A 19,945-nucleotide genomic window follows, 5' to 3' on the forward strand; every position below is an offset into this window, starting at 1 on the left:
GGCTCTTCAACCCTCCAAGTCTGCATTGATCAAGATCCTCTAACCTGCCGCCCATTTTCTAAGGACCTGTATCCTTTGCTCCGTACCCATTCATCTTAAATGATGCTATTGTTCCCGCCCAACCACCTCTGCTGGCAGTGCATTCCAGGCACTCAACACCCTCTGCATGAAGAACTTTCCACGCATATCTCCCCTAAACTTTCCCCTCTCACTTTGAACTCGTAACTCCTAGTAATTGAGTCCTCCACTCTGGGAAAACGTTCCTTGCTATCCACCGTGTCTACATCTCTCATGATTTTGTCGGCCTCAATCCCCCTCCCCCCCCAACTTCCTTCTTTTTGATGAAAGTAATCCTAATCTAATCAACCTCTCCTCATAGCTAGCACCCTCTATACCAGGCAACACTCTGATGGACCTCCTCTGCACCCTCTCCAAAGCAACCACATCCTTTTGGTAAGGTGGTGACCAGGACTATATGAAGTATTCCAAATGTGGCTGAACCAAAGTTTTCTACATCTGTAACATGACTTGCCAACTCTTGTATCAGTATCCCGTCCAGTGAACGAAAGCATGCCATATGTCTTCTTGACTACTCTACTGAGCTGTATTGCCACTTTCAAGGAACAATGGACCTGAACATCCAGATCTCTCTGTACCTCAATTTTTCCCAGGACTTTTCCATTTACTGTATAGTTTGCTCTTGAATTGGATCTTCCAAAATGCATTATCTCACATTTGTTTGGATTGAACTTCATCTGCCATTTCTCTGCCCAACTCTCCAATCTATCTATACTCTGCTGTATTCCCTGACAGTCCACTTCACTATCTGCTACTCCACCAATCTTAGTGTCATCCGCAAGCTTGCTAATGAGGCAACCTACACCTTCCTCCAAATCATTTACATATATCACAAAAAACAGTGGTCCCAGCACGGATCCCTGTGGAACACCATTGGTCACAGGTCTCCATTTTGAGAAGCACTCTTCCACGACTATTCTCTGTCTCCTGTTACCCAACCAGTTCTCTATCCATCTAGCTAGAACACCCTGGAGTCCATGCGACTTCACCTTCTTCATCAGCCTGCTATGGGGAACTTTATCAAACGCCTTACTAAAGTCCACGCATATGGCATCTACATCCTTCCTTCATCAATCAACTTTGTCATCTCTTCAAAGATTCTGCATATAGGTTTGCTCGCTGAGCTGGAAGGTTCGTTTTCAGGCATTTCATCACCATACTAAGGAACATCTTCAGTGAGCCTCTGGATTAAGCCCTGATGATATAGCCCACTTTCTATTTATCTGTTTAGGTTTCTTTGGGTTGGTGGTCATTTCCTGTGGTGATGTCATTTTTGGTGATGTCATTTCCGGTTATTTTTCTCAGGGGATGGTAAATAGGATCCAAGTCAATGTGTTTGTTGATAGAGTTCTGGTTGGAATGCCATACTTCTAGGAATTCTCGTGCGTGTCTCTGTTTAGCTTGTCCAAGGATTGATGTGTTGTCCCAGTCGAAGTGGTGTCCTTCCTCATCCATATGAAAGGATACTAGTGAGAGCGGGTCATGTCTTTTTGTGGCTAGTTGATGTTCATGTATCCTGGTGGCTAGTTTTCTGCCTGTTTGTCCAATGTAGTGTTACAGTTGTTGCAAAGTATTTTGTAAATGACATTAGTTTTGCTTCTTGTCTGTATAGGGTCTTTCAAGTTCATTAGCTGCTGTTTTAGTGTGTTGGTGGGTTTGTGAGCTACCATGATGCCAAGGGGTCTGAGTAGTCTAGCAGCCTTATCACCCATTTCACCTTCAACAACAAAATCTACAGACAAACTAACAGAACACTCATGGGATCGCCGATGTCAAGGTTCTTAGTAGAGGCAATAATGCAGAGACTTGAACAAATATCTCTGCCAACCATCCAACCCAAACTTTGGGTCCACTACGTGGATGACACGTTTGCCATCACTAAACAAAACAAATTAGAGGAAACTTTCAAGACCATCAATAATACCCTTACTGGCATAAAATTCACTAAAGAGAAGGAAAAAAACCAACAAACTACCATTTCCAGATGTTGCAGTAGAGCGAACAGCCAATGGGGAACTTCAAACCAGCATCTACAGGAAAACAACACATACGGACTTAACATCCACAAACTAAGCTGCATCAGAACATTATTTCAATGAGCCACCACACACTGCAGCACAGAGGAACTACGAAGAGCAGAGGACAATCGCGTATACAATGTATTCAAAAACAACGGGTACCCAATGAACACAGTCCGCCAATTTCTCAGCAACACACCAAAAGAAGCAGACAAAACATGTCCAGAAACGCTGGCCACTCTCCCCTATATCAAAGACATCTCTGAAATGACTGCCAGATTGCCACCCCTTGGCATCATGGTAGCCCACAAACCCACCAACACACTAAAACAACAGCTAATGAATTTGAACAACAAGACAACAAGAAAAACTAATGTCAGTTACAAAATACCTTGCAAGAATGTAACAAACACTACATTGGACAAACAGGCAGAAAACTAGCCACCAGGATACATGAACATCAACTAGCTACAAAAAGACATGACCCACTCTCACTAGTATTCAGACATAGGATCAGGGCTTCCCACTTCGACTGGGACAACACATCCATCCTAGGACAAGCCAAACAGAGACATGCACGATAATTCCTAGAAGCATGGCATTCCAACCAAAACTCTATCAACAAACACATTGACTTGGATCCCATTTACCACCCCCTGAGAAAAGAACCACAGGAAATGACATCACCAACTCAAGGAAACCCAAACACATAAATAGAAAGTGGGCTATACCACCAGTGCTTAATCTGGAGGCTCACTGAAGATGTTACCTAGTGCAGTGCGAAATGTCTGACAACAAACCTTCCAGCTCAGCGAGCAAACTTACATTCAAAACTCAACCTGAGCTACAAATCTTCTCAAAATCGCTCTTCAAAGATTAGATTAGATTCCCTACAGTATGGAACAGGCCCTTCGGCCCAACAAGTCCACACCGACCCTCCGAAGAATAACCCAACCAGATCCATTCCCCTACCCTATATTTACTCCTGACTAATGCACCTAACACTATGAGCAATTTAGCAAGGCCAATTCACTTAACCTGCACGCCTTTGGATTGTGAGAGGAAATTGGAGCACCTGGAGGAAACACATGCAGACACATGGAATATGCAAACTCCACACAGACAGTCGCTGAAGGTGGGAATTAAACCTGGGTCCCTTGTGCTCTGAGGTAGCAGTGCTAAACACTGAGTCACCGTCCTGCCCTGAATTCTATTAGGTTTGTAAGACATGGCTATTCCTGCACAAAACCATGCTGCCTGTCACTGAAAAGCCCATTTTCTTCCAAATGGGTATATATCTTATCCCTCAGTATCTTCTCCTGTAGCTGCCCCACCACTGACGTCAGGCTCACAGGTCTGTAATTTTCTGGATTATCCCTGCCACCATTCTTAAACAAGGGAACAACTTGAACTTTAAAACAACTTTAGAGTAGAAATATTCATGTTGCTAGAGCTATTAAAAAGTTTGGGCTGTCAGAATTGTGAAATGGATATGCCATTGAGCTTGAAAGGTAGTTATAAAATTGTCTGTGCCCCTCAGGAGAAGGAAACTGGCAAACCTCAATTGAATAAGGATTTAAAACTGAGCTCAGAGTGATATTTCTCTGGAATTAAGTCTCTGTAATGGATTGTGTTTGGAAACCGGTTGCAGCTTTGTTTTGTTGTTTGTGTCTAAGATTTTTCTAACTTTTCTTTCAAAAGAACATAAGACTATAAAATATATTAGTAGAAGCAAGCCATTTAGCCCATTGTGTGATAATCCTTAATTTCATTTTCCTGACTTTTCTCCATAACCCTTCATTCCCTTACTGACTAAAAAAGTCTTTTTAATCTCAGCCTTAAATATACTTAACACTGTCACTACAGCACTCTGTGTGAAGAATTCCACAGATTCACTGCACTCCAGCAAAAGAAATTCCCTCCCATCTTTGTTTGAAATGGGTGACTCTTTATTCTGTGATTAAGCCTCTGATCCTACATTCTCCCACAAAGGGAAACAACTTCTCTACATCTACCCTGTCAAGTCTTTGAGAACCTTAAGTTTCAATAAGGTCATGTCTCATTTTTTTAAACTTGAATGAGTAGAGGCTCAAGCTATTTCTTCACATAAGATAGTTCCTCCACATTCTGTATTGCTTCGATTGCCAGTATAGCTTCCCTTAGATAAGATGCCCAAAACTGTTCACAGAATTCCAGAGGTGGTCTGACTAGTGACTTCTACAATTTTAGCAAGACCTCCCTGTTTTAATACTACATTGCTTTTGAAATAAATATCAACATTTCATTTGCCTTAATACCTGGTGAACTTGTATGCTACATTTTTGTTATTTTTATGAGAACTCCCAAATTCTTCTGTGCTGGAGCATTCTGCATTCTTTCACCATTTAAATAATGTTCAGCTCCTATATTCTTCCTGCCAAAGGAATAAATTTCTATTCTTCTGTTAAAAATCAGCAGCAGCCTCATGCAAATATGTTTCAGTGACAATATATAATCTATCAAACAGATTGTATCTGGAATCTGACTTGTTCAGTATTACCATTAGCTGTAATCTTAACAATGTGCAATGATTGTGGTTCATGAATAGGGAGCATAGCAAGTCTTTAAGTCAGCATACTGTAGTATTTATGTCAATTAATGCCTGTTTGTTTTCTTAGTTTGATCATTGATCCTTGTACTGTATCTGATTTCTGTACTGTGTGGGTGAAGCTAAGGAGTCATGTGAACATATATGACCATAGGGCTGCTGTCTCATTAGAGAGAGATAACAGGAGACGAGTTTAACCTAAGGGTCACCATACCTCAGGTGATAGGCAAAGTCAGGAAGGTAACCTTCATGGTTACCTCAGCTAGTGTGGGAATTGAACCTGTGCTGTTGGTATAGTCAGCATCACAAACCAGCCATTCAGCTAACTGAATCCCAAATGTGACACCATAGATAATGCGTTCTAGACTTTTTTGCAAAGACTCATGATACTGTAACTCCCGTAAGTTCTATGTTTAAAGCTTTGTTAAAGAACTATTTAGATTTGAAACTAGAGTAAACTCTGCATTGCTCAGAGAGAAATCCAAATACAACACATGGCATTGAGTATCCAAATTTATTACATAGCAATAATTTATATATTGGAAAAGAGTTGAAATCTGTAGGTCACAGCATCACATCTTCCTTTGTCAAGAGATTCTCCAGTTTCCTAGAACAAATACATTTTGGGGTTCAAGAGCTACTTGCCTACTGAGGAGATGGATAATTAGTGGTGATCAACATTGTAGAAGATGTTAGCTGTTTCTTCATTTCCCTGAAAGCTATGACTTAGCTATGCAACCATTTCTAAGGCTGACTTTTTTTTAGGCATTCCTTGGAGGTGCCGGTGTTGGATTGGGGTGGACAAAGTTAAAAATCACACAACACCAGCTTGTAGTCCAACAGGGTAATCTGGAAACACTAGCTTACAAAGTGCTGCTTTCAAAGCCATTCGGCCTCGGACCTTTGGTGACCATCCTCCAAGATGGACTTTAGCTGCTAGCTATGGGAATGGCCTCAAATGGACTTTGGGTTCATGTCTTTGAGCCCACTTTACAATACACTCTCTCTCACGCTCTCTCTCGCTCTTCTGCTGTTTTTCTGACTCTCTCTCGTATATACACACACAAACCATCATGCAGACCCTCTCTCATACACGCACACATACATCCACACTTACCCTCTCACAGGCATATACCCCATCACTCACACACACTTAACTAAGCCTACACATACACACACTCTAGCACATGCACTCACACCCACACGCACACACACTCACTCTGTCTCTCTTATGCGCACACATATAGGTTTATGGGGTGAATTTGTTTTGCAGAATTGTTTATTTTGCTCAAAATATTGAATTTATTTTGCTCAAAAACTGTGTGAATCCATGTAAAACTCTGTAAATCCCGCTTTAAGAGATAGAACCAGTCCATCTCAACATTGGGACACAGATGGACCTCACATCTCAATGCATTGCCTGAGCTGAGATGGCACCTATTGTTACAAAAGCTAGACCCTGAGAATGTACTTTAAAAGAAATCTGGGATTTACATATCAAAGAGCAGAAACCAACACATGCCATTCTAAAAGTTGAAAAACTTGATCTCAAATTGTTTAATGTATCATCACATCTCCAAGATGCTGTACTCATTTGGCTATAAATTCTGTGTTTTATGATGTTTCCACACCCACCTGAAGAAGAAGCAGCGCTTCAAAAGTTGGTGTTTCCAAATAAACCTGGTGGATCATAACCTGGTGTTGTGTGATTTTTATCTTTTTTTATGGGTTGATGCAAAGATGCAAAGGTGCCAAGGTGGAGGCATATATGAACTTTCTGTAATAACTCACCAGCCTAAGGGAGGACTTAAGCTCTGGTATAGACATGGGAACTGGGGCACCTTTGATCACCCTCACATTATCTTCCGATGTATTTAACCCAATCTTGTCAACTCTGTAGCTCAGGTAGGTCACTTGAGACTTGGGGGTCTCAAGTGTTGAGGGTTATAGAACATAAAACATTGCAGTGCATTACTGCCCCATCGGCCCTCGATGTTGCAACGACCTGTGAAACCAATCTGAACACCATCTAATCTACATTATTCCATTCTCGTCCATATGCCTATTAAATGACCATTTAAATGCCCTTAAAGTTGGCGAGTCTACTACTGTTGCAGCCAATGCGTTCCATACCCCTATTACTCTCTCAGTAAAGAAACTGCCTCTGATATTTGTCCTATATCTATACCCTTCAATTTAAATCAATGTCTCCTCGTGCTAGCTATTGCCATCTGAGGAAAAATGATTTGATGGCGATGGCTAGCACGAGGGGACATAGCTAGTGAAGGCGGTGCAGTTCTCTATCTTCACTGTGGTTTATGGGTCACAAGTCTGAGGATCCAGTTGCAGAGGGCAGAGCCGACACCTAGGTCTTGGAGTTTTGAGATCAGTCTGGAGGGGACTTTGGTGTTGCCCTTGTTGTCCAGATGTTCCAGGAATGAGTGCAGGGCTAGAGAAATGGCAAATTGCAGGGAAGCAAGGCAGCTGGGAACTGGAGTTGAGGTGGGCCATGGCCTGCATCTCAAAGCACTGCGAGGTCAGATCCACTGAGTGGTAGTCATTAAGGCATGTTGGATGTACATGGTGATCTGGGATAAATCTTGCAAAATGTTCTCCATCGTGCGCTGAAAACTTGCACAGGTTGACGATACCCCAAATGGCTGTTTCATGTATTACTACAAACCCGTATGGATATTAATTGTAGCATATTGCTGGAAAACGTCATCGAACTGCAATTGCAAGTATACGTGGCTGATGTCCAGCTTCATGACGGATAGCCCCTCGGCCAGTTTTGTGTATAAACCCTCTGTGAGAAATTGAGTACTTATCCAGCTGTGAAAAGCAGTTTGCCATTTATTTAAAATTCCTGCAAAGGTGAACCGACCTGTCAGGCTTCAAAATCGGTATGACTGTGCTGCCTGATTCCACGACTGGACTGGTTTGATGATTCCTTTGCATTCTAGCCTCCTGATTTCTACCTCTACTTTTACTTGTAAGGCAAATGGCACTAGGTGGGCCTTGCAGAATTGCTTCCTGGTCAACATGCAAGGTGGCTTGGCTCCTTTGATAATTCCCAGACCTTCCTGAAAGCCTTCCAGGTATTTAATTAGGACTTCACTCAGGCAGCCATTTTCTAACCATAAAATGTTGAGCCGCTCTAGGTGAAGCTCTCTCAACTAATTTTGCTCCGTCAAGCTTGGGCCCAAGCATATGACTATATTCAATGGCAATTAAACCAGCTGCTTCTCGTAAGAGACTGGAACCAAAATTATACTCTTATTGTGAAAAGGTACCCAGGTATAGGTTCTCAGTCTGGCCGAGGTCTTGTGCAAGCTTAAGGGTTGGAGTGAATTTTATTAAAGACTGCTTCTGCGATCACTGAAATGACCGTGCTGGTATCGGCCTCCAGTAGAAACGGATGACCATTTAACCAAGATGTTTATTTTGGTTCTGATTTGGATATTGCTAAGCAATGTATCTGTCCCAAACCAGATTAGCTGGACTGCCCAGGATTTGCATTCTCCAGGATACTGGTCTATAAATTCTCTTCCTCAGTTTGCTGTCTGAACTCAGCATTCTGGCAGCAACTATAATGGCTTGCCGGCCCGGATCCTGAAGAAAATTGTAACTGTTTGACCAAGGCTGGGCTTTGTTTTGTTGGTTTTGCTGTAGGCTGTCTTAGAATCCCTCTGTTCAGGATATGTCCTGAGTGTGGCTATTTAATTGCCTTCACTCAAGTGGTGTTCCCTTAGCTCATTCAACCTGGTGGGGGTGATCCCTTCCATTGGAAACACTGCAACACGTGCTCTGCTTGCCTCATTCTCCAATGATAAAGCCATTTGTAGTGCCTATTTGAACTCCAGTTGGGCTTCAGCTTATAGGCACATGTGAATAGTTACATCATTAATCCCACATACCAAAAGGTATTTCAGCATCTCATTAAGGGTTAAATCAAGGTCACATGCCACTGCCAGCCCTTTTAACCTTGTCAAAAATCCTGATACAGATTCTCCTGGTTCTTGAATTGCTGAGCAAAACCGATTGTGTTGTAGAATTAGAGACGACTTGGGGTCATAATATTCCTTAACTAAATCCATCAACTCTTGAAAGATTTTATTATCTGGTGCCTCTGGGAAAGTTAGGCTCCTAATAACTGAAAAAACTGTGGGTTCACAAGCTGTCAGGAAAATTACTGGTTGTTTTTCATCTACCTCAATGTCATTTGCCTGGAAAGAAATAACACATTCTTTCCACATATTGGGCCCAGTCTTTGACAGCAGGGTCAAACGAGTCAAGCTTCCCAAATATTGGCATGATGCTAGAAATGATTATCGCAACTCAAAAAGCAACTGTTCCAAATGAATTTCTTCAGAAACATATCCCAATCTCGTCACCACTGTAGTAATTCCACAGAGGCCGGTATCCCATCGCCAAGTTACCTTTTATTTACATGTGAACAGTCCTTGACTTTAGTACTGTCTCTTTAGAGTCAACTATCAGAGTAGCAGTATCTCTGACACCTCTGTTTATTTTTTTATCGAGTGCAGAAACTTTATTCACATTCCACCACCAGGAAGAAAAAGCACCCTAGTGGCCAGTGACAAGCAGTACCCCTCTCTTCAAGGGCAATGTCTACATGAACGAAAAAGTGAACTGAAGAGGGCAAGGATTAATTCCAAGTAGATTGGGGCAGGGGACACTCCTGTTTATAACTATCAGCCAGGCTCCTTGATTGGGGCTGCTAATCTGATCCAGTCAGGAAAGTCAGATTCCATGAGGTCCGCCGGCTGACGTTGTTACAATCACTACATATTGTTCCATTCATTTAGGAAGTAGATGATACTACTTTGAGGCCAAGTTGCAGTTTTGCCCATAAGTTCACCTTCTATTGTGGCCTAATTTTGTTTTGGTTGGTTAGTATGGTTATATGACTAGCGTATGTATGTTTGGCTAATTCAGAATCATCAGTTTGGAACTTTGCATCATCAACAGCATCAGAATTGGACTTTGTATTTTGCTGGTGGCATTCACAAGGGAGTACAGTAAGTTATCTAGTGTGGTCAATATACTGTAGTATTTGTTTGATTTTCCTTATTTGATCACAAATTCTTAAAAACACTCAATTGCTTTAGCTTGTTTTTAGAGCTGGAAAATTGTGCCTGACTCCACTTATGAGCATAAAGCATTCTTGCAAAGATCCGAACTCTGTTGCAAAGATGCAAGATGCTGTAACTGAGAAGAAGATTAAAGGTCTGTAAGTAAATCGCTTGGATTTGGAGTTAGAATACCCTCTGTATTGCTGTGGGATGGAATAGATAAATGTGATCTCCAGTGAACCAATCCAAAGAAAATGTTGTGATGAAAATTTGAAAGTGTACTGCAATTAGAAGTAGATAATGAGGATCTACATTCCAATTACCATCATCTCCTGGAACTTGTTAGGTTACTTCATAGACAGAGATTAAATTCCTAGAACTTGGTCGCAGATTGGTCTAAAATGTTTTACTCTTTTGTTTTGGATCTCAGCAGTGGTTGTGTTGGAGGGGCAGCTGGCTATGGGACCATGGTGATGATGTATTTAGAAATTGTCTACATGGCATGATGGACCAACTGTTTTTCTTTTGTGATATATTAAATATGCTTGCACCACTATTTATTGTCACATATTTATTGCAAATACATTGAAAAGTGTTGTATAATGTCACTGCACTCTGGCATCATATTAAAACACAGAAATAAACCAGACGTATAATATAAAGGTAGAAAAAATTTTTAAAAGTTGAAAATTCAACATTACAGTCCTCATTAAGTGCTTAGCATGGGCCTGGATCTGGGCTCATCGAATTGGATGCTCTGACCAACATCAGCACAAAGCAGTTAGCCAGCCTTGAAGTTTCAATTTTTAAGTATTGGATGATATTCTTAACTATAACTTGGCCTGAATACACATTTGATTTTAGTATGGTTTTGAAATGTGTCCCTATAGATCTCCTGTGTTGCTTCAGAATTTGCTGGAGCGGTACATCGCATCGTGCTATGTTAATTAGCTTTTCTCTCTGAGCCAAGAGCTTGGAAAAAACTTTGGTCTATAAGTTTCTGAAATTAAAGTTGATAACAATGGGGATCTGGGACTTTGGAGAAAATGACACAACAAATAATCTCTTGAAACAATAAGATTCATGGATTGAAAACAGAGAAATGAAGGTGAAGAATTAGAAAGAATAGATCAAATAAGGCATAGAAAAAGAAAAGAAAGACAAATAAAATTTGGGTTCAGGCAGAGAGGAAAAATTTTAAAACAATGAGAACAATATTGAATTTTACACCTGCAGGAGTAATATTCCATGATTTCATGTGTTCCATTCCCAAGAGTGGCTTTCCTGAAACATAAATGTTGTAACTAAGTATTCTCTTTATCAGGCAAACCTAACTAGCCTAGCTTTCTGTGGTGTTTTTAACTGCAATTAATGTGCGACTGAATTACATTGGTTGTCTCTTGGTCAGTTCCTGCATGACCTGTCCAACTTTCTTTCAAAAAAAGGACACATAGGACATCAGGACTGCAGGTGCTGGAGATCAGAGCTGAAGAGAGTGGTGCTGGAAAAGCACAGCTGGTCAGACAGCATCCGAGGAGTAGGAGAATCATGTTTCGGGCATACGCCCTTCATCAGGAATGAGCTCATTTTGATGAAGGGCTTATGCCCAAAACGTCAATTCTCCTGCTCCTAAGATGACTCCAGGATACCAATTTTAGACAGTGTAGTTCATGGAATTAATTTCTCAACCACTCTACAAACTACAAGTATGAATTTGTAAGGTGGACACTGCTGCACCTCCTTAAAGTGTGAGACACTCAAATTGCAGGTAAGGTAACCTTCAGGCATATCTACTATTGCAAACTGTCTGCAAGTAGTTTAGAATGTTTTTGAAGGTGTTGTGTTGAATTGGCAATTAACATTACTACATCCTCACAGGAATGGCAGAAGAGTTAGTTGGCTCATATACATACAGGTTGCAACAGGTCTGAGTACAACAGTAGTCTCAGTGGATCTGCACAGGTAGATGGAGCAGAGATGTCAAGAGGGAAGGCTTTTACTGATGACTTCTGCCAAGTTGAAACTTGACACCTCATGCTTTTTGGTAGTGAATGGAGGTTGTCCAGCATTGCAGTCAATGCACACAGCAGCTCAGTGGTCCATGGTCATCAGTACTTTCCTTAAGTGTGCAGCAAAACTTACCTCTGAGCAGTCTAATGCAGAACCTATCTGTTGGGTCACTTGATCTGGCAAATGATCCATGCTTTTGACTGGCCTAGGTGCAGTCTGCTTCTGCCTGGACGATTCACTATATGCTGACACTATACAGGTAGTTCTGTAATAATGTGAGTTTTAGAAGCGCAATTTGGCTATAACGTTGCTGAAGAATTAGGGAACAGTATTTTTGGAGAATGCTCACCTCCATCGGTAATAATGCAATTCTCACGGGGATCAGTTTGTATGCTTCATTCTGTGCTAGTGTCCACGTGTGCGCTACATCGGTGCTGGTCATCGTGCCATTCTGCACATGTGCGATGTCAGCTCCGGTCTTAGTGCTGTTCTGCGCATCTGCCAATGTCACCTAACAACAGAGCAGCTTTCTGTGAGAGGCACTGTACATTTTTTAAATGTATTGTGTTAAATTTACTTTTGCTTTATTAACAACTATGATTTCAACCTTTATTCATGTTGTGCTATGCTTTGTGTTAGACTTTTTGGGTGATTTTTGAGCGATTGTGAGTGATTTTCTTTTGCTAGTCTGCTCCCTGCCAACTTTTCCCATAGACCCCAACTCTGCCTCATCAAAGAAATGAAAATGCCATTAGCTGACATTGATGAGACTGAAAATTTCTGGCTCAGTTCTTCCTTCCATGATGAAAATCCAATCCCATGTCTCCAGTTTTCTCATTTCTACTTTAGATATTCTTATCATTATTTAACTATTCTAAAACATTTGTTTGTATTATATCTTTAACTATTTTAAACATTCATTCCATGTCGGACAAACACTCTTATTCCTGTTCTTCTCTTTTAAGTGGTCTGTGTACTTAATTGATATTAGGTGAGATTTTAACTCATCTGCCCATCTACCAATTCTGTTAAAATTCTAGATTATCCTTAATTGTTTTCAGCTATGAAGATGAGAGAACGCACAGTATTTCTTATTTATTCATTTCAAACCTGCTGATTGACCATTGTATCCATTATTTTCTGTTTTGTTTTAGATTTTCACACTGCATATGTTTGTCCTGATTTTAGTCTAATGTGCTAAGTGAGAACAACGTACATTTGTGATAAATGCATGATGTTCACTCACCACAATTTCAGTGAAACAAAAAAATCAAGTTGGATGTTCAACCTATATATATACCCCATTCTTGCTGGGTACAATAGGTTAAATTTGGGGAACATGTTCTTTAAAAACTGCTTCTTAGTAATGATAAATGATGTATGTTTGGAAAAGTTGAATGCATTTACAGTTGTGAATTATTTCTTGCATCGTAATGTTAATGATGGTTTACTTTGGAAAGAATATGATGCATGATTGTACTCTTCTGACAAAAAATGGAAATTAGTCTTACCTAATGAATTCAGAATGTTCAAGAAGGGGTTTAAATTATATCTATTTAAGGAGCTAAACTCAAGTGGACAAATGATTATTTTAGAGAGCAATACAAAATAATTTTGTGACATTCGATGTTTTATTTCATTTTTGCACACAGTTTATGGAGTCTTATTGACCATGCTCTTATTGCACGCTGTAACATGGAAGAGGCAGTACGCAGTGTTGCTTTCAGTAGTGATGGATCACAGCTTGCACTGGGAATGAAGGATGGTTCGTTTACTGTACTCAGAGTCAGGTAAGAAGACATTTTCTTCATTGCCCTCTGCAAAGAGAAAAGAACAAGCTAAATATTAGTGACACTCCATAAATAAATACATGAGGGAACGATAGAAGATTAAGGAAGATTATCTAGTACGAGACTGTTGGTTAAGAAAGAATGTGAAGAAATTAGGAGAAAACTTTAAAAAATAATTAAGAAGGGAAAGAAGAACAGTGAAATTATATTATTGAGGAGTGTAAAATTAAATAGTAAAATATTTCATAGTTATATTAATTTAAAAAAGACTGAGATGGGGCAGGATCATTAAGAGGTAGACAAGATAATACCACAGGTAACAGTAGAGAGAAAACAAAGAAGTTGAATAACTATTTTGCTTCAGTATTTCCTTCTGCGATTGAATAGTTAGACATGTCATAATTAGCTGAGATGAGTGATGAGATGTCTACAATTAAATTTAAATTGGGGGCTGTACATAAATAAGCTAAGCAAGCCAGAAGAGGTTAAAGAACCTGGTCTTGTTGGATTACATCAATGTACTTAAAGAGAATTGAGGAAAGAGAGAGAAGAGTGATTGCACATGTTTAGTAATTCTTTAGAAAATGATTTAGAAAAAGAAACATAGCTATTGCAATCCTTACATTTTAAAAGCGGACAGTATGTGTCCATGAAATTATAGATCTGTCAGAGGTAGGAAAATAAAGAAATCCATACTAAAGGAGAGAATAAAATTGTAACTACAAATGAGAAGTTTACTTATGAATAGTCAGTATGGATTTCAATGGGGATAATCTTACTAAACTAGCCTTTTTTAAATAGAAATAACAGTGAGTGAATGTAGTGCAATCAATGTACATTATCTGAATTTTCAAAAAGTATTCAATAAACTACCCTATAACAGGTTAGTGAATAAGATCAGGGAATGTGAAATTAGGGGAAAATGGTACAATGCATTGCTAGTGGGCTTCATGACAAGAATAAAAATAGTTAATCAGTGGTAGAAGGTGTGAAGTGGTAGTGATGTTCCACAAGATTCACCATTTATATTAATAACTTGAACTTCAAAATAAAAATTTCTAAAAATTTTATTACTTTTAAATTGACACCAAATTAGTGGTGATGAGCAATGTTTAGGAAAACTGCAATTTATTAGAATTAAGGAGGTCAAAGTGGAGAAATAATTGTCAAATGCAGTTTGACAACAATAAATGAGCAAGTTGATGCATGTTGGTAGATGGGGAGGTCACTTACTGCTTGGAAAGCACAAATCTATGTGGGTAGAAGAACAGATTATCTCAGAGTACATCAGTCACTGAAAGTTTGTCGCAGGTTAGCATGGCCACTTAAAAAAAGCAACCTAAGTTGCTTTATTTTAGAGGTTTAGCAAAGTAGGAAAGTTATGCTAAATTTGTATTGAATGTTAGACCAGACTCAGAGTACTGCATCCAATTCGAGTTGCCATATTTTAAAAAAATACATAGATCCTAGAGAAAGTATAGAGAAGATTTACAACAATGATACCGGAAAGTTTTGGGTATGCGTTATCAGAAAAGAAATGCCAGGCTGAGTCTTTTCTATCTTGGTGGGGGGAAAATAGTAGGTTGGTAAATGATCTTTGAGAGTTCTTTGAAGTTATGAGATGTTTTAATAGAGTAGAAACAGAGAGAATATTTGCTCTTATGAAAAACAAAAGTAGAGATGATGGGAAAGTCATCACAAAATCCAGTAAGGAACTCCGAAGAAACCTCTTCATCCAAGGGTGGTAAGCAAGTAGAATTTCTTGTCACACAGTGGGTAAAGTGAAAATATAGATGTATTTAAGGGAAAAGTAGCCAAGCGTATTATGCAGAACTGGCTACTATGGTAAATTTAGTATTATGAATAATTTATAATTTTGAGTTTTTTTGTATGTTAAGAGGGAAAGACATGGGTAGACCTTTTTAAGTTCATTAGTGAGCTTAGGGCTGTGGCATATAGAAGTTTGGAGAGCTATTTTGTTTATGTGCATTCTAAGGTTAACAGTTCTATGCACTAGAAAATAGATAAATGAGGGCAAAAAAAATGCTATTGCCAAGCAGTAGGGCTCTAGTAACATATAGAGAATAGCAGAATTCACAAAGTCAATTAGTGTGGAATATGCTCGATACTGAAGGATTGTTGACACTGAATTTAGAGAACTCGGGTTTTCTTTGAAGTTAAAGTCATTATGAGTTTATTTGCAGTTTTTTTTAGGTGTCTCTGAGAGAAGCCCCAGATAAAGGGAAAAAGTGTTTAGTGACTGCAAAGAAATTCACAGAAGCGTGTGCTGAGCAAGAAACTTAAGTGTGAATGTTTGGTTTCCCAGATATTGCTAGGAAATAGGGCTAGTATGAGCTTGAATCCTTATATGATATGTGCTATGAAATCATCCCAGCCTTTTTATTTATGGTATAATACAGCTCAGGCCTTTTTCGTTTAATAAATACTTTATTCTTTGTGTACTTTTTGTGAACATGTACAGTAATTGGCCTTCATGACTACTAAACAAATAAAGCTAGGATTTAACAAACTTGTTTTCTTCTGGGATCTGGCTTGTCCAGTATTAACATTGGCTAGGGTCATAACATTAAATGAGAATAGATGGGAGGAGGCTTCAGTTTTACATAAAAACCAGCATGGCCTTGTTGTGTACCACTGAAGCCTCCTCCCATCTATTCTCATTTAATGTTATGACCCTGGCCGATGTTAATACTGGACAAGCCAGATCCCAGAAGAAAACAAGTTTGTTAACTCCTAGCTTTATTTGTTTAGTAATAGATGGGAGGAGGCTTCAGCGGTGCATAAAAATCAGCATGGCCTTGTTGTGAGTAAATCACAAGTTACCTTTACTTTGGCTACTTATTTGGAAATATCACAGATAATCAAGTACTGAAACAATGATTTAAGCTTTATTGCATGTATCAACTAAAATAAGATCCCTTAAGTAAACAAGCTAAGCCTCATAACTCAACTTAGCTGTTACCTGATTAATGATGGAATCTGGCCAGGATTCTAAACAAAAGTCTCTGGAAGTGTGCAGGGATCGATCCTTTTGCATTATTGTTCTTCAAAGTTCTGTTACTGACTTGTTCTGGTGTTGGATTTTTCTACAATTTTCTCTTTTAAGTTTATGGTGTGTCATTGATGATTCAATGGATTCTTTTATCTCCAACATTGATTACTTTCCTGGAGACCTGAAGTCTGTAGCTTGCCTTCTTATCAGAAGTAGTTCCTCTGTTCCTTGTTATATTCAGGGTTAGCTGTCTGTTTAAAACATAGCTTTTCTTGCAAATAACCCCTTTTCTTCAGAATATTACTTAAGCAGACATAATTGCCCATTTGTTACAAAACAGAAAGTTATCAACCACTTGTTATCTCCTGTCTTTCAGAAGTGACCAATTCACGTGTTGCTTTTAAATTTTTTTTTACATCTTTTACCTGTAGAAACAGTTTATTCCAGAAAGAGTTATTCTTTCAACCTGTGAAGTTTGCATTGTCACAGCGTGGTTGGGCTAAATGGTCAATTTCAGTGCCATATATCCTATGTAAACAGAAGTATATCTTTGTTTACAGGTGCAGACACAATGGGCTTTGTTTGCCATAACATTTCTGTGGTTCTATGGTAAAAGATCATTGACCTACAGCCTTGGAGTTTGCACATTCACCCCGTGTCTGCGTGGGTTTCCTCAGGGTACTTCGGTTTCCTTCCACAGTCCAAAGATGTGCAGGTTAGGTGGAGAGACCATGCAAAGTTGCCCATCGTGGTCAGGGATGTGTAGGTTAGGTGCATTAGTCAGCGAAAATGTAAAGTTATGGGGTAGGGAAATGGGTCTGGGTGGGATGCTCTTCGGAGGGTCAGTGTGGACTTGTTGGGCCAAATGGCCTGTTTCCACACCGTAGGGATTCTATGAATAGTAGAAATTCTGGGAAAGCAATGCATGGCAGTTATTCCTTCAAGCTGTCAGTAACGTATTTCAGGTTTGATTCTGGAAGGCACTTGCTTGTCATGGAGCATAATTTCTTGTAATTACATTGGTTTATGCTTCTTGTATCTCCATCGCATTATATGTTATGCCCCTTGCTTATGTTGAGTGCTAGCTCTACAACCAGTTTGCAAATTTTCAATCTATTCTGTATCGCTTCCAGATTTAAACTGGTTCATAAGAAAGAAATAAGACCTTAAGTAGGTCAATACTAATCCTAATACTTATAAGAGAGCTATTTTTCAAGCAGTCTGTTTACATGCTGGGCTTGGCAGTTCTTCTCTCAACTGTTCAATTTTCCCCGGTCTTAAACTCCCAAAGCATCAGATTGTGCCATTGGCTTTTAAGATTGTCAGTACACTCAATTCAAATTGGATTGGAGTTTGATATGTTTTGGGGTATAATTTAAACTGATTGGCTGAATTCAAATTTGTGTTTTTGTCTCATAGCAACTCAGCAAATGCTGTTTGTTCTGAATCAAATGTTACTTTGTAAATTCTCCAGCACTCGGTTTACTTGCCAAGTTCTTCACTCTCTTAAAGATATACCCACATCTTCATAACACATCTCCCTCTGACTAATGCACCTAACACTATGGCCTGCACATCTTTGGATTGTGGCAATGTGTCTGTTGCCTTCATGAATTTGCGCCAGACTCAGATGCTGTTGGGAACCCAGATTGGCCTCTGTTGCAGTGGCCATGAGTTGGTGCGAGTATTGCTTTGATGATGCAGCTGGGAACCCAAAATCTCCCCAGTGCAGCTGCCATGAGTCCATGCTGCTGAGCCTACTCGCATCTGCACAGGCCCACTTGCCAATGCTGTTGCTGCGACCGAGCTCTTCACCAAAAGGTAAGTAGTAAAATTTTCTTTTTCAAAACCAAGAAAAAAAATGAAAAGAAAAGCAGACAGAGTGGCTGAGTCATGGGTTCAGAGGCTACTCCACTACCATCTTACCAGAAGGAAGTAATGGAACTGAGGTAGAAGACAGCTCTCAAAGTGAACTCCTACAATTTGATGAGCTAACATAGAAACACTGAGACAGTTGGACAGTGTGTTGGATATTTGGAGAAGGGACAATGAAGGATTTTCTAAGACTACTGAGGAAGTATGAGGCAATCTGTGGAAATATATATGGATGCATTATGCTAGCTAGACACGATTTGGATGTAGGAGAGTAGAACCAATAAATCATCCTTGTGGCCAGATAAACAAGTTGGTAGAAACAGAAGCTCAGTACATGTTAAAGAGCCCCTTGATTGGACCTGGTCAAAGCAGCTGGAGTTCATTAGTTTAAGAGGAGTTGATTGCCTAGACATATTATCGCTAGACAAGTAATCCAGAGATGATAGTGTGTTTCTGGAAAAGCACAGCAGGTCAGGCAGCATCCAAGGAGCAGGAAAATTGACGTTTTGGGCCGGAGCCCTTTGTCATTCCTGATGAAGGATTCTGGCCCAAAACGTTGATTTTCCTGCTCCTCGGGTGCTGCCTGACCTACTGTGTTTTTCCAGCAACACACTCTCAACTCTGATCTCCAGCATCTGCAGATCTCACTGTCTCCTACATAATCCAGAGACTCTGGTAATGTTCTGGGGGGGGATCCTGGTTCAGATCTTGCCATGGTAGGTGGTAGAATTTGAATTCAATAAACATCTGGAATTAGAAGTCTGATGACGACTGTGAATCATTGTTGATTGTTGGAAAAACTCGTCTGGTTTATGAATACTCTTTAGGCAAGGAAACTGCTAACCTTACCTGGTCTGGCCTATACATAACTCCAGAACCACAGCAATATGATTGACACTTGACAGCCCTTTGGGCAATTAGGCATGGGTAATAAATGCTAGCAGTGATACCCATATTCCTGTGAATGAATATAAAAAATATATAGTGTTGATTCCTAGACCTGGATTAACTAGACTTTGACTAATTTATACAAAAGTGAACACAGACACGAAAACAGATTTGTCCTCAGTTGTATCCAGTTGAAAGATTGCATTGATATTGTTGGCAGTGCCATATTTCTTTCTAAAGATTGATCTTAAGGGATATCATCAAGAGCCATTTATGTTAAGGGCTAAATAAATCTCTGCTTTTGTTACCCCAAATAGATTAGTCCAACATTGTGTGATGCCATTTCAGTCAATGAAGACCCTAGACATATTCTAAAGACTTATGAATCAAGTCATAACTGGTGTTTGTAACTACGTCATGTATTTAGATGATGTTGTGGTTTATAGTAGCATTTGGGAAAATCATGTGAAACAAGTTGAAGACCTATTTTAGCATTTATAGTTAGCTGGATTAGTGATAAATTTAGCCAAAAGTGAATTTGCGAATGCATGAGTGACTTAGTTGGAATATTTGGTTGGACAAAGACTGGT

At 39.6% G+C, this 19,945-nt stretch overlaps 1 protein-coding gene across 4 annotated transcripts in view; it reads left to right on the top strand.

Moving 5' to 3' along the window:
- LOC140483036 (echinoderm microtubule-associated protein-like 6) overlaps positions 1-19,945 on the top strand; it is a 544,931-nt gene that overhangs the window by 114,241 nt on the left and 410,745 nt on the right. For all 4 annotated transcript variants that reach the window (XM_072580923.1, XM_072580924.1, XM_072580925.1 and 1 more), the window contains one exon: positions 13,442-13,579. In XM_072580923.1, the coding sequence (XP_072437024.1) occupies positions 13,442-13,579 (138 nt within the window). The remainder of the gene's footprint in view (positions 1-13,441; positions 13,580-19,945) is intronic.

The sequence above is a fragment of the Chiloscyllium punctatum genome, chromosome 11 (assembly GCF_047496795.1).
Source record: "Chiloscyllium punctatum isolate Juve2018m chromosome 11, sChiPun1.3, whole genome shotgun sequence".
Lineage (NCBI taxonomy): Eukaryota > Metazoa > Chordata > Chondrichthyes > Orectolobiformes > Hemiscylliidae > Chiloscyllium > Chiloscyllium punctatum.